The sequence below is a fragment of the Euphorbia lathyris genome, chromosome 5, assembly GCF_963576675.1.
Source record: "Euphorbia lathyris chromosome 5, ddEupLath1.1, whole genome shotgun sequence".
NCBI lineage: Eukaryota > Viridiplantae > Streptophyta > Magnoliopsida > Malpighiales > Euphorbiaceae > Euphorbia > Euphorbia lathyris.
Genome location: NC_088914.1, coordinates 52838535 through 52860899, shown reverse-complemented (window position 1 = coordinate 52860899; position 22365 = coordinate 52838535). Strand labels below are relative to the sequence as shown.

The following is a 22365-nucleotide window of genomic DNA, read 5'->3' as shown; positions in this document are numbered from 1 at the left end:
AACATAATCTCCAATTGCGATGGCGGCAACTCTTGCTCCATTTCCCACTCGCAAGTTTATGCTTCCTTTCTTTAGTTCCTTAGTCTGTTTTAGCTCCTGCATATTTGTACAAATATGAGATCCACATCCGGTATCAAGTACCCAAGATTCAGACAGTGAAACTCTATTTATTTCAATATAAAACATACCAGATTTTGAAGCACCGTCGTTTCCCTTCTTGAGGGAGGCTAGGTACTCCTTGCAGTTCCTCTTCCAATGCCCGTCTTTACCACAGAAGTGGCACTCTCCTTTGGGCTTCTTCACTTCCTTTCCCTTTGCTTTGTTGGGCACGGCTTTCTTACCTTTCTTGGGATATTTAGGATTGGGATAATTCCCTTTCCTCTTCTTTGATCCCTTAATGACAAGAGTCGGTATGGCTTTGTCTTTCTTTATATTGGTCTCAACCGACTTGAGCATATTTGGAAGCTCTTCAAGAGAGGTTTGCAAGTCATTCATCTGATAGTTCATAATGAACTGTGAATAACTTTCTGGGAGGGATTGAAGAATTAAGTCTACACTTAATTCGTTATCCATCGCAAATCCAATACTAGAAAGTTTGGTAATATAGCCAATCATCTTGACACAATGTGTCATGACAGATGTGCCCTCTTGCATCCTACTACGATATAGCAACTTGGATATCTCGTAGCGTTCGCACCTGGTTTGTTTCCCAAACAATTCCTTTAGGTGTATGATGATGGAATAAGCATCCATTTCCTCATGTTGCCTTTGTAATTCCGGTGTCATCGATGCAAGTATGATGCATCTGGCATGATCATCATCAGCCTTATGCTTCTGGTAAGCATCAATTTCCTCAATGGGAGCATCATCAGTAGGGATAGGGGGTATCGATGTATCAAGTACATACCCTATCTTATCGAACTTCAAAACAATTTTGAGGTTACGAAACCAGTCGGTGAAGTTTGAACCATTCAACTTGTTATCGGTAAGAATGTTTTGCAGATTGGTTTTAGTCATGATTTTAAGAGTGTGCGTTTAATTAAACCTGAGAGTGAGAAAGAGTAAACGTATGTCATTCATTTGCTTAAAGTATATCAATCTAAAATTATAGGACTTTTAGTTTATTTTAGATTGATCCCACTATTTTGACAAATTAATAGCCCTCCATATTAATTAGAAGAATTTCACAAATCCTTTAGTGAGCTAGGATCCTAACTCATGAGATTTCGCCTTGAGTTTACTCAACAAGCTAGTCTCATTCATTAGGTAGATTCATATGATCAATCACATCTCTAATGTGATTCCTAGGTTATTGGGTTACTAACCACATTAGTAACTAATATGCTATTCATATTAATCCCAACCATCTTGCCCATTAGTTTATGACAATATGAGTTTACTCATCCAATTATCATAATCTAATTTAAGTATTACCCCATATTCATGAAAGAACGATTTTCGATAATTCAGGTGTTACCATAAGACCCCAAGCTTGAGTTTACTCAACAACCCAAAGGCCCCCAGTACTGCCGGCTGAATTATAATATTAGGGAGGGGCAACCGATTTTAATAACTTACTTATTTACTTAACTTTTTAATGAGGGATTTTATTTTAGGTCTCATAATCTAACTTAGTTTTGATTTGCTTTAACATACATCAGACACATATATTCACATACATTGGCGTTATGGACATATCATCTAAATTATTCCGTCGAGCCAGAGACGGAATAAAAGGGCAAACCTAAGGAAATACTAACTATTACATATTTCTCTTTAGGTCCTTCGTCTTCTCCATGGCGCCTTGAAATTACATATTAATTTATATACTACTAAAGAAAACTTCAACTGAATTAAAGGGAATTAGATGAGAGGAGAAATTACAATAGATAGTAGATAGGCAGGACTCGCAGACCCTATTTCAAAAATACCAAAAGACTAAAGAGAGGGTCCAAATATGTCCATAACTCCAAACATGCACAGACTCAATTAAATAAATTTAATTGGTTGATTACATAACTATCTTATGTAATATTTATGTTAATCATATTAACTTATCAAATTAACTTTCATCCAATTTTACTTCTAATAGTTTCGTATCCTTTTATATTAAACTTTTAGGTTAATATAACTATACAAAACTTTAATTATGCATGTTCCAATTATTTAGATTTTAATTCATTTAACATTTTGATTTACAAATTGGTAAAACAAACTTTTAAACAAATTTTCATTCGATAATCAAAAACAGAAAACTATCAATTTCTGAAATATATATATATTCAAATATAAAACGATTTTAAACCATTTAAAATCAAGTGGGTATCGGGCCGGGCCCGAGAGTGGGTTGCTGCCGATTGGCAGCGGCCCTTAGGGCGCGCGGGACGCCGCTGCCTTGCGGCAGCGGCGCCCCAGCGCCGCGCGCAGCTGCTGCCGCGAGGCAGCAGCCGCGCGCGACAGTGGCCTGTCGCACCGCGAGGTGCGACTCGGCCCGCTGTCGCGTTATATATATATATATTTTTTTTTATTTATAAATATATATATATATATATATATATATATCAGATTTTAAAAACGATTTTCAGAAATAGGAAAAACTACAATAGGTTTCCGTTTTATCTTTAGATTTAATAAAACTGATTTTATTAACCTAACTATTCTGTTATAATGATTATCAACCGAAATAATTAGGAACATATGCATAATCAATTTTAATTAACAATTAATTAAAACTTATTTATCCTTAGGATTAATTAATCAAAACTTATTTATCAATTAACCTAACCATAAATATTTATTCAATCCTATTGAAAAAACTTCTAAATTTTCATATATGAAATAACAGATTTAACGATGGCTCTGATACCACTGTTGGAAATTAGGCTAAGGTATAGCAGCGTAAATATAAAAATTTTAGCCTACTTCCATATAACCATAGGATCCGTTAATCATTATTTCATATAAAGAAGGTTAAGAAGAAATACCTTACGATGAACAATTTACCGTTGTTAATGAAGTGCCCACAACTCTAATCCGAGTTCCCAAGCACAAAGTAAAACACAAGAAGATTAAGTTAGAATCAACGTATGAGATGCAACCAAAATAGATTGCCTCTAATTAATCAACACAATATCAAAGAAAAAAGGAGATAGATGAAATTAATCGATCGATGGAAGCCGTATGAATTCTTGTCCACGAACTAGGGGAGTCGAATTCTTTTCTTTCTCTCTCTTGCAAAAATCGAAATTCACAAAGGGGAGTCACTAGGCTTAGTCGAAATTCTATGTAGTAGGGGGTATATATAATCACTTGTATCTAAACCCTAGTTAGATAGGAATAGGTTACTTAATAGGAATTCCATTCGGAATAGAATTCCTAATTATTATCTCACTATATATCTAATATATCTAGGATAATAATAAACAACCTTATTGGATAATAATAGGAGTATATTAATCTAATTAAAACTCCTAACTTAATTATCTCTTAATTAATTTAATTCATATTCCTAATCAAATTAGGATTAATAAAATCAAAATAATTAATTACTAATTATATATAAATTTCGGCCCCCTTTAATTAAATGGGCCTTACTGGGCTTAATTGGGCTTCCATCAATTAATGACATCCATCTCTCTTTTGGTTCCAAGTCTTATGTGTGATCCATTAGGTTCTTACTACTTCTGGCCGTATGCAACTATTAAATTAATTTTTTCAAGAATTATATTTAATCTTTGCATAACGGAATGATGTACTGAGTATGTTATTGGCAAGTCTGTAATCATTCCCCCAGAGTCCGTTAAGAAGACAGGTTGATTCCGTCGTTAACCTTTTCGTATTAGTTACAGTATAATTCGATACTTTATCAACTACATCCTTGAACTGAATCTTATGACTATGGATGATGTCAAGTCACATATAGCGAGACGTTCGTTTTACTTGTACAGGCCGAGTCAACTCAAATAGATAGGTTAAGTGAAATCTGCATTTCAAGTCTTAAGCTATCACCTTGCAGGGATTTAGAGTCGAGTCTTCCACAAGCGATCCTTGGATGTATCTCCCATTAATCGGGAGTGATAAATGCTCAATCCAATGTATAACTACCCTGACATTACCTCCTGTGACACCCAACCTTTGCCGTTCACACCCCAGAGTCATCTCTGTTAAGGATCGTGGGACAGCAGGATCAAAGTCTCACATTCAGTAATTCAGGATGACCAATTAACATTCCTTTGAGTCTGAGGATTAGTTATACCTATTAATACCAATGAGATGAACAGGTGACAAGGATGAATCTACCCATCCTGTTATCTCAAATCGGATCCCCAATCCTAATGAACAACGTTTCATCGGATCTATGTAATTATCCAGATATCTGTATATATGAAGCTCGTGAGATCAGCTTTCTATCGGACAGAAGACATTGTTACATACAAGTCTCAATAGTGATATGTCAATCCCAAACATATCAATTGACTTGGGATGGTTTTAAGTTTATCAGTTTACTATAAAGTTTTGTCTCACTTCATGCTTGTATGAATACTTTATAATCACTTTAAACAAACTTACAGATTTCCTTTTATTAGACTTTATTTAGTGCTTAAAAGAGATTGCCTTTATATAGTTACAAAACATATATCTCATTAAACAAATGATATAATGAACAATTCATTTACATTAAGTTTGTATCCTAGAATAATTGTCTATAGGACACTAAACCCCAACACTCTGCAATGTTCTGTTTAAAATTTTATCAAAGATGTTGGCTAACCGTCTCAAACAGGTTCTTTCGGACATCATCTCTTTCAATCAAAGTGCCTTTATCCCAGGAAGACTCATCACAGACAATATAACGGCAGCCTTCGAGATTATTCACAAGATGAAGGGGCTAAAATAAGGCAAGGTGGGAAGCACGGCTCTGAAAATCGACATGAGCAAAGCCTACGATCGGATTGAATGGGAATTTCTCAAACATATGTTACAAAAGTTGGGATTTCCCTCGGGTTGGATTAACTGGATTATGCTCTGCGTGTCAACCGTGTCATATAAGATCCTCTAGGATAACAGGGAGATAGGGCCTATTATCCCGCATCGGGGTCTGCGTCAGGGAGATCCTCTCTCCCCTTTCCTCTTCTTGATTTGCGCAAAGGGGCTTTCTGTCATTCTTTCGGCTAGAGAAAGAGAAGGTAAGATTCACGGCTTTGAAATATCAAGAAACGCTCCGGCTATTTCTCATCTGTTCTTTGCAGACAATAGCCTTTTATTCTTCAAAACCACTAGAGTTGAAGCACAAAGCATCCGTGATTGTCTGAAATCCTATGAGAAAGCATCAGGTCAGAGTATTAATTTCCAGAAATCATCAGTATTCTTCAGTTCGAACACTCCAAGGCATGATAGAGAGGAAATTATCGCTGAAATTCAGGTAGCAGAAACGGCTTCCTTTGATAATTACCTCGGAGCTCCGATTGACGTCGGGAGGAGCAAAGTCCAAGTATTTGGCGTTCTAAAAGATAGAACCTGGAGCAGGTTGAATAACTGGAAAGAAAAATTTCTTTCACGCGCAGGAAAGGAGGTGTTAATAAAATATGTCTTGCAATCTATTCCAACATATCTAATGAGCATTTTTCTTATCCCTAAGGATTTTTGTGAAGATATTCATAGAATGCTCAACAGGTTCTGGTGGAAATCCTCGGGGTCCAACCCTTCTGGCATTCATTGGAAAAAATGGGATAGGATGTGTTACTCAAAGAAAGACGGAGGTATGGGTTTTCGTAACATGCGGTTATTTAACTTAGCCTTGTTGGCTAAACAAAGTTGGAGAATTATTAAGGATCCATCTTCTCTAATGGCAAGAACCTTGAAAGCCAGATACTTCCCAAACGTCGATTTCCTTCATGCTGATCTGGGACATAATCTGTCTCTGGTTTGGAGGAGTATTATAGCAGGCAGATCATTACTACTGAAAGGTTTGAGAAACAAGGTTGGTACAAGAAACTCTATTCGAATTTGGGACAACCCCTGGCTCTCGTATAATCTCAATCCATTTCCGTCGAGTACGAAACCAGCTGATTGCTCTGTTGAGTTTGTAAGCGAGTTAAGGGGTCCTGATGGTAACTGGGAGGCAGAATTGACAAACAACATCTTCAATGATAGGCACCGTAAACTCATCTTGTCAATCCCAGTTAGAAATCATGGAATTATCGATTCGTGGTTCTGGCAGTTCACTCCGTCTAAAGAGTATTCGGTACGTAGTGGATATTGGCTTGCGATCGAAGCTGAAGCGGAAGAACAACAGATCACACCTAATTTGAAATGGCAGTTGCTATGGAAATTAAATGTAGCCCCGAAGATAAAAAATTGTGTCTGGAGAATTTTTTCACAAAGCCTACCAACAATGGCTAATTTGACAAACCGACACAGCACCCTGTCGAATAGATGCCCGATCTGCAGCACGATAAATGAAAACGAGACGCATATATTTGTTTCCTACATCTTCGCTAAACAGGTTTGGGCGTTGTTCTTTAAGGATAATCGAATGGATCTTGTTAATGATTTGTTCGTCTGGTTCTCGGGACTGTTAGCTTCGTCCTTATCGACAACGGAATCGGTTGCTTACATCTTGTGGAATCTGTGGAAGTATCGGAACAAAGTGATTTGGGAGAAGAAAATTAGCCTCCCCAATTCGATCCTAGCAGCATCAGTAGCAGATCACCTACAATGGAGATCAGCTCATATTCTTAATCCATCTCCTAAACCGGCAAGCAGTAAGGATGTAGTTAAATGGCAAAAACCCCCCTCAGATTTTTTAATGTGCAATGTGGATGCTGGAATTAATCCGGAGGAAAGCTTCTGCACATTCGGAATGTTAATTCGGGACTGTAGAGGAGTGTGTATTCGGGCCAGAAATGGAAGACTAGCGGACTCGATTGATCCTACCTTGGCAGAGGCAATGGCCATTAGAGAGGCTCTCAGTTGGATCAAGGCTCTAAATCTATCTCGGGTGATAGTTCAATCTGGTTATCTACAAGTGGTTCAAGCTTTAAAAACAAAAAATTTTGATCTCTCTTATTTATCTGACGTTCTACAAGATTGTTACTCTATTCTTCTAGATCTGAACTCAGTTTCGATCTCTTTCGTTAAACGATCAGCGAATCTCGCAGCTCATTCATTAGCAAAAGTTGTGAGGTCTAGGTCTGACCATGGTGAGTGGGCCTGTCCACCACCATCCCTCATCGATGTTTCGTATTCTGATTTAATTCAATAATATTCTTTATTCTTTCAAAAAAAAACTTAGTTATTAGTCCTAATAGGTTAGAATAGACTCTAAAAAAACTCAAATTAACTTACTTAGCCTTTATTCTTAATTGTCCCAATAGGTCCGAATTGTTCCAATTATATACCTATACTTGCCTTTATTCTGAACTTAATTTATTTTGGATATATATAATGTATAAAAATAATTTTAAATTAATTATATATATATATTTAATATATAAAAATATTATTTATTTATTACGTCATCTGGTTCGATCAATCCGAACCATCCGGTCCGACCAAGTGATCCGTGATCTAGTTACCAATCTGGTTTGATGTCCGATCTAGTTCTGATAACATTGATAGTGAGTAATAACTATTTTTCCTCGTGGGATCGATATCTTTTATTACTACAAGAAAACCATGCACTTGTAGAAATTTCTTAACAATGGTGAATACTCATAGTCTAATATTGAGAAAATTGATCTTAATCTTAATAACGAGAAAGACGAGATTCCTTATCAAATGACGCTATGTATGCACGCTAAAGACTGTTAAGCACGACAAAATGTGATATCCCATTTCACAAAGGAAAATATAATAAAAGCACAAACTGAACGTGAAGTAAAACGACAAGATGATTCGACTTAGTGTGAGACCGAATCTCTAAAATATTTACATTTATTATCAACTGTACCTAACATCACTCCTTGTTGGAAAGAGTGAATCAAATCTTTTACTATTTTCTATATTTATATTAATTTTTTTTTGTTATTATTAGGGGCAAATACCAAATTTAATTTTAACGTGCATATTTAATCTTAACGTATGAAATAGTATAAATTTAAGTCTAACATTTCTAAACAAGATCAATTTTAACCATATGTTATCAAAAATTAGAAAATATTGGTTTAACTGTTATTTAATTATCATTTCAGACATTCCAAACATTAAATATGTCTAAAATATTTAATGCATTACAAAATAATTATAAAAAATCCATTAAAATGCTAATAATGTATGTAACTAATAAGTCTGCTAAAGATAAGTTAATCACAATTTTTTTTGTCAAACTATTTAAAATATGTACTTTGTTATTAATATAATTATAAATAATTAATAAAAAATATAAAAACTATTTCAAATTATTGATAAACTTGTTTGGAATGTCTGATATGATAATTAAATAATAGTCAAATAAGTTTTTCAAAATTTCGGTAATATAAGATTAAAATTGATATTTTTTTAAAATATTAAGGTTAAATTTGTATCTCCCTTTAAATGATGTTAAATTTGACTCTGATTCCCTACTATTATTATTAGGCCTAAACCATACGCAACCCCCTGAACTTGTCAATTTTGGTTATTTTGCCCACTGAACTTATGTGACGATCTATTTGCTCCCTCAACTATTTAAAAGTGGTATTAGTAACCCCCTATTTTCATTATAACGGAAACAAAATGAAATTTCAACATAAGTACAAGTGTTCATGGAAGTATTAGAACCAGCCTGCACATATGTAACCTCGTTTGCAGCTTGTTTTAGTAATGCACAACCCTATGTGCAATTTTTACAAGAGAACTTGTGTACTGTCTATACTAACCTCATTCGCAGCTTGTTTTAGTAGTGCACAACCCTTTTTACTATGACCTTGGTTCTTGCAATGAGGTATGTCATAATTGTTTCCGTTATAATGAAAACATGAGGTTGCTAATACTACTTTTAAATAGTTGAAGGGGCAAATAGATCGTTTCGTAAGTTCAGGGAGCAAAATGACTAAAAGTGATAAGTTCTGAGGGCTTTGTATGGTTTTAGGCTTTATTATTTATTATTATTATTATTGAATTGAGCTAAATGATAGAAATGAAAAAAAGTGAATCATCCAAACCAAGAAAGCTGACCAAAAATATAAATGAGAAGTAAATGCACCGAACTACTATATGATAGACTCGAATTGAAACAGAATCACAAGAAATCAGAACAAAAATGTAACCTTTTATTATTTTAAAAGATGATTGAAGAAATGAAAATAAAATAAGAAATAAAATGTTTGTTTATAAACCGTGCAAGAGTATGTTCCACAAGTCTTTAATTTATTAGTATTATTTATTCTTTTTTTCCTATCCACACAATCAAATACCTTCCCTCGACAATTCGAGTGTGCCATGCCAATAAACCATTAATGAACTTGTGGACAACAAAAAGAACAACATTTGTGATTTTATAATAAATTATCTGGAGCCTAATAATACAAATAAACCGATAAAGTATAACTTGAATTTTTTTTATATATAAAGAGACCCAAGTAACCGAAAACTTGACAACATTCGAGCCTTGTTCAATACAATACAATGAAGTTGAGTAGTGTTTCATTTTGTTTAGTAAAAATGGGTATTGTTGTTGTATTGTTCTTCCATGGGTGCGATTCAGATTCAGTGGATCCAACCGAAGGATTTGTTGAGCTCCCATTTAATGAATCATATTACTATATACAAAAGCCGTATAACTTGAATGTATCCGATCGATATAGCTTTGTCGATGGAATCCACAAGTTTTGGGTTTACTTTACTGATAAACCTTTGGCCAGAAGCAGTCCAACAAGAGCTAGATCAGAAGTCATTATCCATGTAAGTACGTTTATTATTTAATTTATCCTTCTCTTTTTCTTTACATATATCTATTGTCATTCACAAAATGAATGTTTTTGTAGTCATTTCCAACGTGGTTTTACATGCATTATTTTAGCGATTTTTATGTAACTCAGCTAAAATGAATTTATTCAAATAAAAATAAAAGTTCAGTGATTTTATTGAAAGAAAATAAAGTTAACGACCTTTGTAAAATAACTCTAAACTTCAACGACCATCGATGAAATTTATCATTCTTAGTTGACTTAGGGCGAGTTTGATATTGCTTTCTCATACACTATCAATAATTTTTCCAACTAAAAACAAAGTTTGATTAGTTTTCATTTCCCATCTCATGGAAAACCCTTGGATAAATGCAAAATTATTTTCCTTAATATGACTGTTTTTAACAGGGATACAATTACACTTCCGGTGTATGGCAATTTGAAGGGAATGCATATGTGCCGTCTGGAACATCTGGTGTATGTGTAATGCAAGTGTTTGGAGCTGCACCTACTGCAACAATCACAACTGCTTTCATGCTTAGAATGTACAATGGGACATTGAAGTATTATACAGATCCTGTGATTTTACCCAACATGTACGACAAATGGTTTAAGTTTAATGTGATTCACGATATGGATGCCACAAAAGTAATGGCATATATTGATGGTCAACTAGTGTTCCAAGGAGCCGACCGTGGTGGACTATTTCATTTCTTCAAATTTGGTGTCTATGCACAGAAAAATGGGTCCGATTATATGGAGTCTCGTTGGAAAGATATCAAGATTTTTAATAAGCCTGGCTCCAACCACCATTATGGCAAGAAAACCACAAGTTGACTCTAGTTAGAAACCAACTTTACTCACCAACAATATATATATATAGCTTAATGTAAAAATATTTATTAGTATATATAATACTACTAATAATAATAATGATAATTTCATAATTTAGTTATTATTGTGGAATAACAAAATTTTCAGGTTATTAAAATTATGGTTTTTATACATCGGAGGGGTTAGGATCTCGAAAAACGAAACAGAAATGAAACCTTGGGTTCGAGTCATCCGAGGAAGACAAGAACCGCACATGTCTACATCAATAATATCACGGATGCTTTTATGAGGTACATCACACTCGTGACAATCCAAAAATAAACGCTCCGCATAGTTGGCCATCCAATCATCAGATCTCTTACCCTCACGGAGCATATGCACAATCTTCACATCTCAACTCCGAGCGTACAACTCTATGCATTTACCAATAAGCTAATAGAACTGATACATATACTCCATATCCTGATTGACTAATCGAACCACAACCATAGAATTTAACTCAAAGATGACCTTACGATAGCCTTTGCTCCACGATAGCTCCAAAACGAGGTAAAACCCCCACAGCTCTGCAAGAACCTTCGTACAAACTCCAATATTAATAGCAAAACCCCCCTAGCCAAATCCCATTCATGTCACGCAACAGACCCCCCCACAAAGGCCATTTCTTGGTTCCCCTTACTCGCACCATCATTGTTCATTTTCACCACCCAAATCCGACATCTTCCATCCCACCAACACTTCCCTTAGCAGACCCCTAATCATATGTTGTTCAAAGTTATAAGCATGTTGAAAATAAGTAACTTGCACTTTAAGAAACTCAAATTTATTTGCACAAGGGGCCACATTCGGCTCGAAAATACGTTCGCACAATTGGAGTATGCTTTAGTCCCAAGATATTATATCTAGATAGTGCCCTTAGTTGTAAAGCAATATCTATTCTGTTAATTCACTTGTGTGAACTAACTTAATGGAGTATCCTTGATTAGTGATATGTGATGAAACACATTTCCACACTAATTTTGATTATGACAAAAATATTAAAAGAAATTAATATTCCCATAATTAATAACACATCAAAATTTAATGTTGATTTATATAGACTAATGTGTTTGTTAAGTGTTTGATAAATTAAATATAAGTGTAAAAGAAATGATCAAAGGCCTTAAAGATGGATCAAATACATATGAATCAACTTCAGCCCAATAGCAAGAAAGATCTAGAAGCTCAAAGCCATGCCTAAGAAGAAGATTGATCCGGAGATAGAAGATCAAAGCATAAGAGACAAGATCAAACATCGACTCTGTGCAACTGACAATGCATCACCAAATAAGGAAAGAAACAGAAGCTCTAGACGGCTTGTCCCCTGGTCAACCTGAAATCTTTGCCTCATTTGGTTGGATAACAGCCTGTCTTTGTCAAAGATAATTTGATTGTTATACCTTTGTTTTGTTTATGGATTTGTAGATTATGTTTGATTTTTTCTGAGAATTTTTTTTTAGATCTGATACTCCTTTGAACGAGAAGTATAATGATGTTTTAATAAATGATAATTGTGGTTTGTTATATTATTTTTTCTTTCTTTTTGAGAGCTTTTTAACTGTGTTTTTTTAGTTGTGTTGAATTCAATTATTTGAAACCAAAACACGTTGAATAAATTATTATTGAAATATAATGATTAGATTTGTAATAGAAGAACGACTTCGGTTACTGTTTTTTCATTTTTTATATCGAGGATTTGTATGGATATAGAATTTTATTATAGAAGAAAATCCAGATTCGTTTCCTTATGTAGTTGTGTACATAGTATTTTATATTTTAGGAATGTTAAAAAAGCTGTAACTTAAGAATATTAATTTTGATTATTCGAAAAAAAATATTAATTTTGATTTTATAGTATTTAATAAACTATACACGCATTTGACATTTTAGGAATAATAACATCATTTTATGATGTGTGGTGGGTAAAATCCTTTAGACTTTTCCAATCGGTGCTTAAAAGAAGGGAAATTTGCATAGAAATTCATTTTTAAAAAATTATTTATAATTATATCAAGTAATAAATTTCAATTATGTCTAACTAAGTAAATTATTATTTTTAATGAATTTTAAGGATTAGGGTTTATAAATTAGGGTCTGGAGTTATTGTTTTAAGGTATGTCATTTATAAATTGAGATCTAAAATTTTTAAATTAGAATTTAAAATTATATTTATTTATGATATATAAAAAATAGTGATATTAGGAAAATTACATAGAAATTCAATTTTTAAAAACTATTTATAATTATATCAAGTCATAATTTTAGATTATGTCAAACTAGTAAAATTAGTACTTTTAATATATTTTAAGAATTAGAATTTATAAATTAAAAGTTTAGAATATATTTTCTTCTAAGATCTATTATTAATGAATTGGAGTCTAAAATTTTTAAATTATGGTATAAAATCATAATATATAGAGAATAATGTCATATTAAAAATTAAGTTTGGTGATACGATTTAGTTGTAATTTTGTAATAGTTAATTATGATATTAATGTATTTGACCAATTTATATTCCAAGTGTCAGTTTATGGGCCCTTTGGCCCTATTTGTTGGGGTCTAATGGGCTTCAAATCCAAATTATCGTCTGTAACCAGGACTTCCAAGTTCCAACCTATTTGTCAACAGAGAAATTTGAACCCACATTTTCTCGCCGGGAAATAGCTCACCGCAGACGCACACGAAAGATGAGCTCTTCCGATTTGCCACGGCAGGAGGTCAACTTGTTGAAGGGCCACGAAGGGGCAGTTTTAGCCGCTAGATTCAACGGAGATGGAAATTATTGCCTGAGCTGCGGCAAAGATAGGACTATTCGCCTCTGGAATCCTCACCGCGGCATCCACATTAAGACCTACAAATCCCACGGCCGCGAAGTCCGTGATGTTCACGTCACTTCGTATGTACCATATCCTCTTGCTTCTTTAAAGTTCGAATTCATTTGCTGACAATTTGTATTGAAATTTTTAGGGACAACGCCAAGTTGATTTCTTGCGGTGGTGACCGCCAAGTTTTCTATTGGGATGTGGCCACTGGTCGTGTCATTCGAAAATTTCGCGGCCATGATAGCGAGGTATGGTATGTTTCTATGTTCTGCTAGTCTGATAACAAACTACTTATGGAAGTTGTGTTTTTCTCTGATGATTTCCGATTCTTTTGTCCCCAATTTGATAGGTAAATGCTGTTAAGTTTAATGAGTATTCATCTGTTGTAGTATCAGCAGGCTATGACCAGTCTTTGCGTACCTGGGATTGTAGATCTCACAGTACTGAGCCAATTCAGGTTTTTATTTTTCTTCTTTTTTAAGAATTTCATGGAAGATGCTGATGAATCTGTTATATTGATTTATGTACTCTTAATTTCATTGCTTTGCAGGTTATTGATGCATTTCAAGACAGTGTAATGTCTGTTTGTGTAACGAAAACTGAAATTATTGGTGGAAGTGTTGATGGTACTGTTAGAACTTTTGATATCCGTATTGGTAGGTATGCAGCGAATTTTCTAGAATTAAACCCAGTTTTGCTGCTTTTTTTTATTAGTTTTGAGTAATTACTATATTTTCACTAGAACATATACTGGTTTATTATTCAGTTCTCCTCAATTCTAAGTGATAAGTCTGAAATCCAATTTTTCTGTTCCCTATCATCACATAGGGAAGTAGTTGATAACTTGGGGCAGCCTGTCAACTGTATCTCCATGTCCAATGATAGCAATTGTATATTAGCAAGTTGCCTTGATTCTAGCATACGCCTTTTGGACAGGTGAGTTCTACTATTAGTTTCAATGCTTATTACTTAGCATTGATCAAATTGTTTTAGAACCTCAGCCAATATTTACCAGTTATCTGTGGCAGATCAACAGGCGAACTCTTGCAAGAATATAAAGGTCATACTTGTAAGGTTAGTTTGCTGATGTTTGTATTGCTTTTGTTTGGTACCATTCTGTTGAAACCTTTTTGCTTTTCACCTAATTCTGAACTTCCATCTCCTATTCTTAATTCTCGGTCCAAAGATCATATTTTGTTGGACCCTCTTATTTTATGTCCTTCATTCCGTAACATTTATATATTCTGGTTTGTTCTGCATCAGTCATACAAACTGGATTGTTGTCTTACCAACACTGATGCCCATGTTGCTGGTGGATCTGAGGATGGGTACATTTACTTCTGGGATCTTGTTGATGCAACTGTGGCGTCAAGATTTCGTGCTCATGCATCTGTGGTAAATACATATTATTTCCTTGGTTATTAAGAAGTCTTAACTGCATCATTTATTCAGTTATTGCTGATAATCGTAATGTTTTAAAATGAATTGAGAAAATTTGTGTAGTTATTCAAGTTTTTCTTTGGACGAGAATTGGCAGTTCAAGTGTTGATGTTCAAAATTTGAACTAAAATTTTAACATTCAAGCGTATTAAAAGCTGAAGTGGGATTTTTTTAAAACCTTTTGGAACTTAATCATCTGTGGCTGTCTTTGCTACAGCTAACTATCCATTCCTGAGTCCATAATGACTTTCTTTGCATGTTTTCAAAGTTAAAGTTTAGATTATGGATATAATGATCATGAAAAGTTTCTGAATCTTGAAGTTTTAAGTTTTCTTTGATGGCCAGTTAATGGGGAAAGGCCAAATTTTAGCACTTGCCATGGCACACTATAATTTTTGCACATTTGGATCTTCTATCTTGCATAACCTGTCATTTTGGCATCATATACTTTAATTTTTTACAAAGCTTGACCCTTGGCAAACAGTTTCATTAACATACAATATACATGTGGTTACATAATTGGAGGGGTATACTTTGAGCATACATCTTTTTATGGCGCTTGTAATAATACCCTGCTAGCAGAACTGTTTATCAAGATTTTCTGAACAATTAAGGGCCTAAATGTGCAATATGGAAGTGAATTGACAAATTAAGAGTCAAATTTTAGCTTTTGCCCCTATTAATGATGAGTGCTTATGCATTTTTTTTGTCAATAAAAGAGTTTAACTAGGAAAGGGATGTAAAAGTAAGGCCTTCGTGAAAGTGAATTTGAGTGGGTTTCTTCTTCTCTCTGTTGGGACAATCATTTAGAGTGATGTTTTTTACTATCTTTATCCCATGGAATAAAATATTGGGTTAATTATAAAAAAGTACCCTGTGGTTTGGCTGATTTGCGATGTGGTACCTGTGGTATTTTTTTTTCAAACACAACCTCGAGGTTGTCACCGTTAGCAAAATCAAGGAGACGGCAGAAATTCTGTTAAATCACAGGGGCAATTTGGGAAAGAAAAATTGACTTTTTTTTTTTTTTCTGACTTTTTGGGTTGACTTCATCTTCTTCTTCTCTTCTTCGTTCTTCTTTCTTCTTCTTCCATTTTCTGTTCTTCTTCTTCCTTTTTCTCCTCTTCTTCCTTTCTTTTCTTCTTCTTTTTCTTCCTTATTTCTTCTCTTCATCTTCCCTTTTTCTTCACGTCGTCTGGTAACACGTCTGGAAATTCCAGACGTGATCCAGGCGTTCTTCATGTCTGGAAATTCCAGAAGTCTGGAATTTTCAGAATTAAAAAAGAAATTAGAAGAAAAAGAAGAAAAAAAGAAAAAGAAAAAAAATAGGAAGAATAAGAGAAGAGAGGAGGAAGAAGAAGAGGAAAAGAGAGGAGGAGGAGGAGGAGAATAATCAAACGATGAAGAAGAAGAGAGAAAGAAAAAATTAAAAAATCGAATTTCCTAAATTGCCCCTGTCCCACGTCAGTTTTTTTAACAGAATTTCGGCCGTCTACTTTATTTGTCTAACGGTGACAATCATAGGGTTGTGTTTGTAAAAAAAAAAATACCACATGTACCACATCGCAAATCGGCCAAACCACAGGGTACTTTTTTGTAATTAACCCTAAAATATTTCAGCATAGATGGAATCTGCCCAATACATAAACAGTATATGGAGATGTTAGGTGAAAGTCATCTTTCGATCCAAAGTTCTTATTAGGTTTAGCTTCTAACTTGTTCCTTTGAACTTGGATCTTTAGTGTTGACACAACTTTGCTACTTCCTGATAGAATACCTTGTGCATATAAACACGGGATAAGGTACCAAAATAGACCTAAGGTTTTTGGGGAAGTACCAATTTAGGTGCCACGTTCAAAATAACACCAATATAGGCTTAATGTTTACAACATAATATCAATTTAGGCTTAACGTTTACAATATAGCATCAATTTAGGTATCACGTACAAAATAGCACCAATATAGGCTTAACGTTTACAAAATAATACGAAGTTAAGCTTAACGTTTTACAAAATATATACAATTTAAGCTAAACGTCATAATTAAATTAATCATATTATATTCTTTCCCTATTAACTTTATATGTTATCTTTTTATTTAGTTCTATATTCTTATTTATTATAATACAATTAATTAGTATTCTTGCCCATTAAAATCTTATATTCGTTTTTCATAAATGATTCCATGATGTAATATATACAAACTAAAAGTAATTGAATATCCACAATATTTCGAACACTGACATGTATCAATATTATTTTAACCAGTGTTCAAAATATTGTGGATATTCAATTACTTTTAGTTTGCATATATTACATGAGCCATGAAATTTAGGAGTCATGGAATGGTTGATGAAAAACAAATATAAGGTTTTAATGGGGAAGAAAACTAATTAATTGTATTATAATAAATAAGAAAATAGAACTAAATAAAAAGATAACATATAAAGTTAATAGGGAAAGAATATAATATGGTTAATTTAATTGTGACGTTTAGCTTAAATTGGATATATTTTGTAAACGTTAAGCTTAAATTCGTATTATTTTGTAAACGTTAAGCATATATTTGTGCTATTTTGTACGTGAGGCCTAAATTGATGCTATATTGTAAACGTTAAGCCTAAATTGATATTATGTTGTAAACGTTAAGCCTATATTGGTGTTATTTTGAACGTTGAGCCTAAATTGGTACTTCCCCAAAAACCTTAAGCCTATTTTGGTACCTTATCCCTATAAACTTTATCTATTTATTGTTTTAGTTAGTTTGACTACCACGCATGCCTTTGCAAATATGTACCATTAGAGTTTGATTGGATCTTCATGTTATTTTTTTCAAGGGAAAAGTACAAAAATAAACCCACCCAGTGGTTTGGGCAATTTTGGTGCATATAAACTTTATCTATTTATTGTTTGCAAACATGTACCATTAGAGTTTGAAATTTGATTGGATCTTCATGTTATTTTTTTTTAGGAAAAAGTACAAAAATAAACCCAGTGGTTTGGGCAATTTTCAAACATAAACTACGTAGTTTAAAAGTTTGCAAAGAGGTACCTTGTGGTTCTTTCCATTAACAAAAACAGTAAAAAAAACTAACGGTGTTAGAAATAGATGACATGGCAAATTTGGTCAAAAAGTCAGAAGGATGTTTTAGTCTTTTACTTCTTTATTTAGAGTTAAATTTTTTAATTGGGTCAAATGTACATTTTTGTCATAATTTTGTCTTCTCTCCTTTCATCTTCTGAAACTGATACGTCCAAGTGGTTCGTAATCCGGCAATGGTTCCGTCTTCTCTCTGATCATCTTCTCCATTTGTTCACTTCTCCGCCTGTTTCATAATTTTGCAGATCTCTTCAAAATGACCTTATCAAACTTCATCTCATCTTCCGTGTATGTTAACCCCAACAATAATAATCAACACTTCATCTTCTCTAATTCATCAATGGCGGATCAGCAGAAAATCCACCCACTCTCTCATGATGTTGAGGCACCAAACACACCGACTGTTCCATTAATGCAAGAAACTCTTCCAAATCCGATCAACCCGACCCCCCACCGCCCTTCCACCGCCCTCTTCCTTTGCCTGCTCTAAACCCCCAAAGAAAAGAAGTTGCTGCTGTAGGTGTTTCTGCTGGAGTATTTCTCTTCTCCTCCTCATTCTTATAATCACAATCGCGGCCGGAATCCTCTTCTTAGTTTTCTGGCCACAGTTGCCTGATTTCGAGATCAACCAAATTGAAGTTCTGATATTCAGGTATAACATAAACACAATTGTCTGTTTTCTGGTCTAAGTAATTTGGACCGAGTTGCTGATTTTGAATGATGTGAGTGAGTGTTGTAGATGAGAGGACACTGGTGATAAAAGGTGGAGGGAAGAGGATAAGGGAAGATGGGGAAGAAGAAGGGTGTAAACATATAAGGCTTGAGAGAAGGGCGAGTCAGAAACTGTTGAGGAAATGCAAATGTCTGAATTGGGAAAACCGTGGAAGAGAGATGGTGAGGGTGAGAGGAGAAGGGAGAAGGGAGAAGAAGAGAGAGAAAATGACAAAAATACCCCCTTTGACTTTTTGACCAATATTGCCATGTCAGCATTTTTTAACGGTGTTACAATTTCGGACTACTTTTGTTAACGGAATGAACCACAGATTTGCATATTTTTAAAACACGTATTTTATGTTTGAAAATGATCCAAACCACAATGTTTATTTCTGTACTTTTTCCTTTTTTTTTTTTTAATAAAATCTTACCATGAACTTGGACTGGTTTGTGTGCTACAAGCTGCGATTAGGTTACGGGAAAGGAATGCTAATTCAATTGTTTTTTCTGTAGGTAACGAGTGTGAGTTACCACCCAAAGGACACTTGCATGATAACCGCCTCCGTTGATGGCACTATTCGGGTTTGGAAAACTTGAAAAATCAAAGCAAACGAAGGTTTTTTCTTTATCCTGAGCAGATGGTCACAAAAAAATCTGTAACAATTCTCTTACACTGTATCTGTCATTATTTGCTAGGAAAATTTGATCTCCCCTTGCGTTAAAACTTTTACTGCATATAGATTTTAGCATTGTGTTTTCTTCTTGCTGACTTGGTAAGAAGTTTTTACAAGTTTATTGCTAGAGGATAGACGAGACTTCAATTATATTGACATCATAACTGCGTATACTGTTTCCAAACCCAACAAATTCTCCTTCTTTATTTTCTCTTATTAATGTCAACTATTCATTTACCCGGATGTATAGGAGATTTCAACTAAAAGTGGGATTTATGCCCTAAAAATTGCTTAAACTATGAAATTTTTAAGTTGAAACGAAACTATGGAACTGTTATTGATAACACTATTAGCTAATTTTTATGATTTACTTACCGAGCAATTATCAAATTGAGCAACAAACAAATACAATCAATCAATGACACGTTTAACATAAAAATTGCAAGGAAAGGACTTGAATAGGTAAATTGCATGGTCAAATTAGATAGAAAAAGTTGTTAGAATAATGACATGTCATTCACCCAAAAAAAAAAAAATAATGACATGTCACATATGACATGTGATGTGGGTGAATTTATGTGTGATGATTTGATGTCAGTTAGGGCATGCTTGATAAGGAAAAAAAAAAAAAATCTTTTTCTTCATTTGTGAAAGCTGCTCCAAAGTCCATATGGTCCGTCAGATTCTTTTTCTGTGTGATTTCGATTCTCCAAATTCAATAAAAAAGATTTCATTTGATCCATCCTCCGAAGGAATTGGACAGGATAATCTTTTATCATCCGGCTCAAGCAAAAATCAAACGAATCAAACCGATCCATAAAAAAAATCTTCTATGTCTGGATGTTATGCGGACGATTTGGCTGACACTGCTCTTGCCACGATATTTGTATGCTAAGTAATTCTATGACACTGGCATGAGTTTTGAAGTTCTTGAATTTCTATGCGACTCAAGACCGAGAAAAGGAAGTTTACAATCATTGACTCAAATCCATTGTCGAACCCTACTAAGCAGAATATGGAGGTACTTATAGCCAAGCGGGCCAATTTGGTCTTTCACCAACCATTAATGAGTAATCTTAATGTAGGTGGATTTGGTCAGGGAGACGACCGCGGAAAAATGCAGTTTTTTTCATCCTCAATCCTAAATAAAATTTTCCCGAGTTTGATTTTTGTGTTTATCCTAATTGTTGGTTCAGTTTACGCATAGAGAAAATGAGCATTAGAGTGGTCTTAGGTCTTGTTCTTTTTTACTTAATTTCAACATAAGTAAGTTCAGTTCAGTAACATTCAGTTCAGGTCAGTAATTTAATTTCAGTAATCATCATTATTTATTATAAATGATATATTATATATAAATAATTATAATTATAATAAAAAATGATAAATTATAATTATAATAAATAATGATGAATTATATATAAATTATAATATATATATATATATATATAAATTATAATAATTTATGTATAAATTATTTATTATATCAATATATAATTTATTATTATTTATTATAATTTATATATATTATTACAATTTATATATAATTCATCATTATTTATTATAATTATAAGCTCTTATATATAATTCATCATTATTTATTCATCAATATATAATTTATTATAATTTATATATATATTATTATTATAATTTAAGTTCAATTCAGTTCAATTGAGCAACATTCAATTCAGTTCAGTTAATTTAATTTCAGTTCAGTTAATTTAATTTAATTTCAATAAAAAAGAATAGGGTCTTAGCTCATTTGATGATGTCATGTGAATCGCTAGAAACATGTAAAGTATATGGCTAACCCAATAATGAAAGTTTCGTAAGGGGACTGGAGCAGGCTACCGTGAGACAAAGGACCTTCTTTCTTAAGAGATTTGATTCAGAACTATTATATGTCCAAGGTCCAAAATTAGAATAATTTCAGAGGTTTTCCTTGACTTTTTCCGTATCAACAAACAATTCGAAATGCCTCGACTTTTTTAGAATAGGTCCGAGTCAAATAGCAATGATTTGAAGCACTTCTTTTTACACTATTTCAGAAACTCAAGGACTCAATCGTATGGATATGTAAAATACAGGATTTCCAATCCTAGCAGGAAAAGGAGGGAAACAGATACTCAATTTAAAGTGAGTAAACAAAATTCCATACTCGATCTCGTAGATACATATAGACTTATGTGGGAAGCCGTATTCGATGAATCGTATGTACGGCTTAGAGAGAGCCGCATATCTTTCAGGCTAAGGAATGGGAAACCTTTCTACTATTACATGAATCCAATTTTCATTTTATCCGGGAAAAGCTATCTTTTTCTCAACAATGCATTTATCATTTGATCATTTAGCACAATCCATATATCTGCAAAATATATCCAAATTTTAATTGAATAGATGTTATCTAGGGAAAATTCACTTTGAAGTGACTATTCCCTAGATATACAAGGAAGAGTTGGGAAACGATGGTCCCACTTCGATGCTAAAATTAGTTGAGTTAAAAGTGATGGTACTGAAAAATAGCTTTTGAGCGAAGAATGTTTGTGTGTACTTTAGATGCAGTGGTAAATCGGGTAGTCGGTCAAAATGTGCGTCCTAGCTTACCTATAGAGACATGTGTCAACCTCGGGGTGGTGAGTGTTCGTTGTAAGGACAATTTGCGTTTCTTCAAAACTGTTCTCTAATTCCAAGTGTGGAATTGGGGACATAGATTGGTGTGATTTCGAAATTCTTCTTCCATTAGTCCACGTGGCTTGACGATTCTACATCTTTACTCAGTTTTATCCGGAGGCTCTCGTTGTGACACGTGTTCTTACTTCCACTGACACGTGTTCAGCTCCTTATATTTTTCTGATATCA

At 33.8% G+C, this 22365-nt stretch overlaps 2 protein-coding genes across 3 annotated transcripts; both read left to right on the top strand.

Annotated features, from left to right (window-relative positions):
- The first annotated feature begins 9562 nt into the window (after positions 1-9562).
- LOC136230278 (citrate-binding protein-like) lies at positions 9563-10838 on the top strand. The gene is made up of 2 exons (XM_066019296.1): positions 9563-9882; positions 10296-10838. The coding sequence occupies exons 1-2, from the start codon at positions 9607-9609 to the stop codon at positions 10722-10724; spliced, it is 705 nt and encodes a 234-aa protein (XP_065875368.1). The 5' UTR covers positions 9563-9606; the 3' UTR covers positions 10725-10838.
- A 2527-nt stretch (positions 10839-13365) lies between these two features.
- Positions 13366-19673, top strand: LOC136231267 (uncharacterized). 2 transcript variants are annotated; one of them, XR_010689739.1, is made up of 9 exons: positions 13366-13656; positions 13728-13830; positions 13932-14039; positions 14133-14242; positions 14411-14518; positions 14611-14656; positions 14846-14977; positions 18367-18773; positions 19349-19673. XR_010689739.1 is itself a non-coding variant. In XM_066020593.1 (8 exons), exons 1-8 carry the CDS (start codon positions 13448-13450, stop codon positions 19430-19432), a joined length of 900 nt encoding a protein of 299 aa, XP_065876665.1. In that variant the 5' UTR covers positions 13367-13447; the 3' UTR covers positions 19433-19673. The 2 variants fall into 2 exon arrangements, 1 of the variants encoding a protein (XP_065876665.1); XM_066020593.1 differs by lacking the exon at positions 18367-18773 and having other exon boundaries at positions 13367-13656.
- The last annotated feature ends 2692 nt before the right edge of the window (positions 19674-22365 follow it).

Bases quoted from the DNA above. Each gene is read 5' to 3' on its own strand.
- LOC136230278 (XM_066019296.1), top strand. From the start codon at position 9,607: ATGAAGTTGAGTAGTGTTTCATTTTGTTTAGTAAAAATGGGTATTGTT. The intron at 9,883-10,295 runs GTAAGTACGTTT...TGTTTTTAACAG, and splicing joins GATCAGAAGTCATTATCCAT to GGATACAATTACACTTCCGG.
- LOC136231267 (XM_066020593.1), top strand. From the start codon at position 13,448: ATGAGCTCTTCCGATTTGCCACGGCAGGAGGTCAACTTGTTGAAGGGC. The intron at 13,657-13,727 runs GTATGTACCATA...TGAAATTTTTAG, and splicing joins CGTGATGTTCACGTCACTTC to GGACAACGCCAAGTTGATTT. The intron at 14,978-19,348 runs GTAAATACATAT...TTTTTTCTGTAG, and splicing joins TTCGTGCTCATGCATCTGTG to GTAACGAGTGTGAGTTACCA.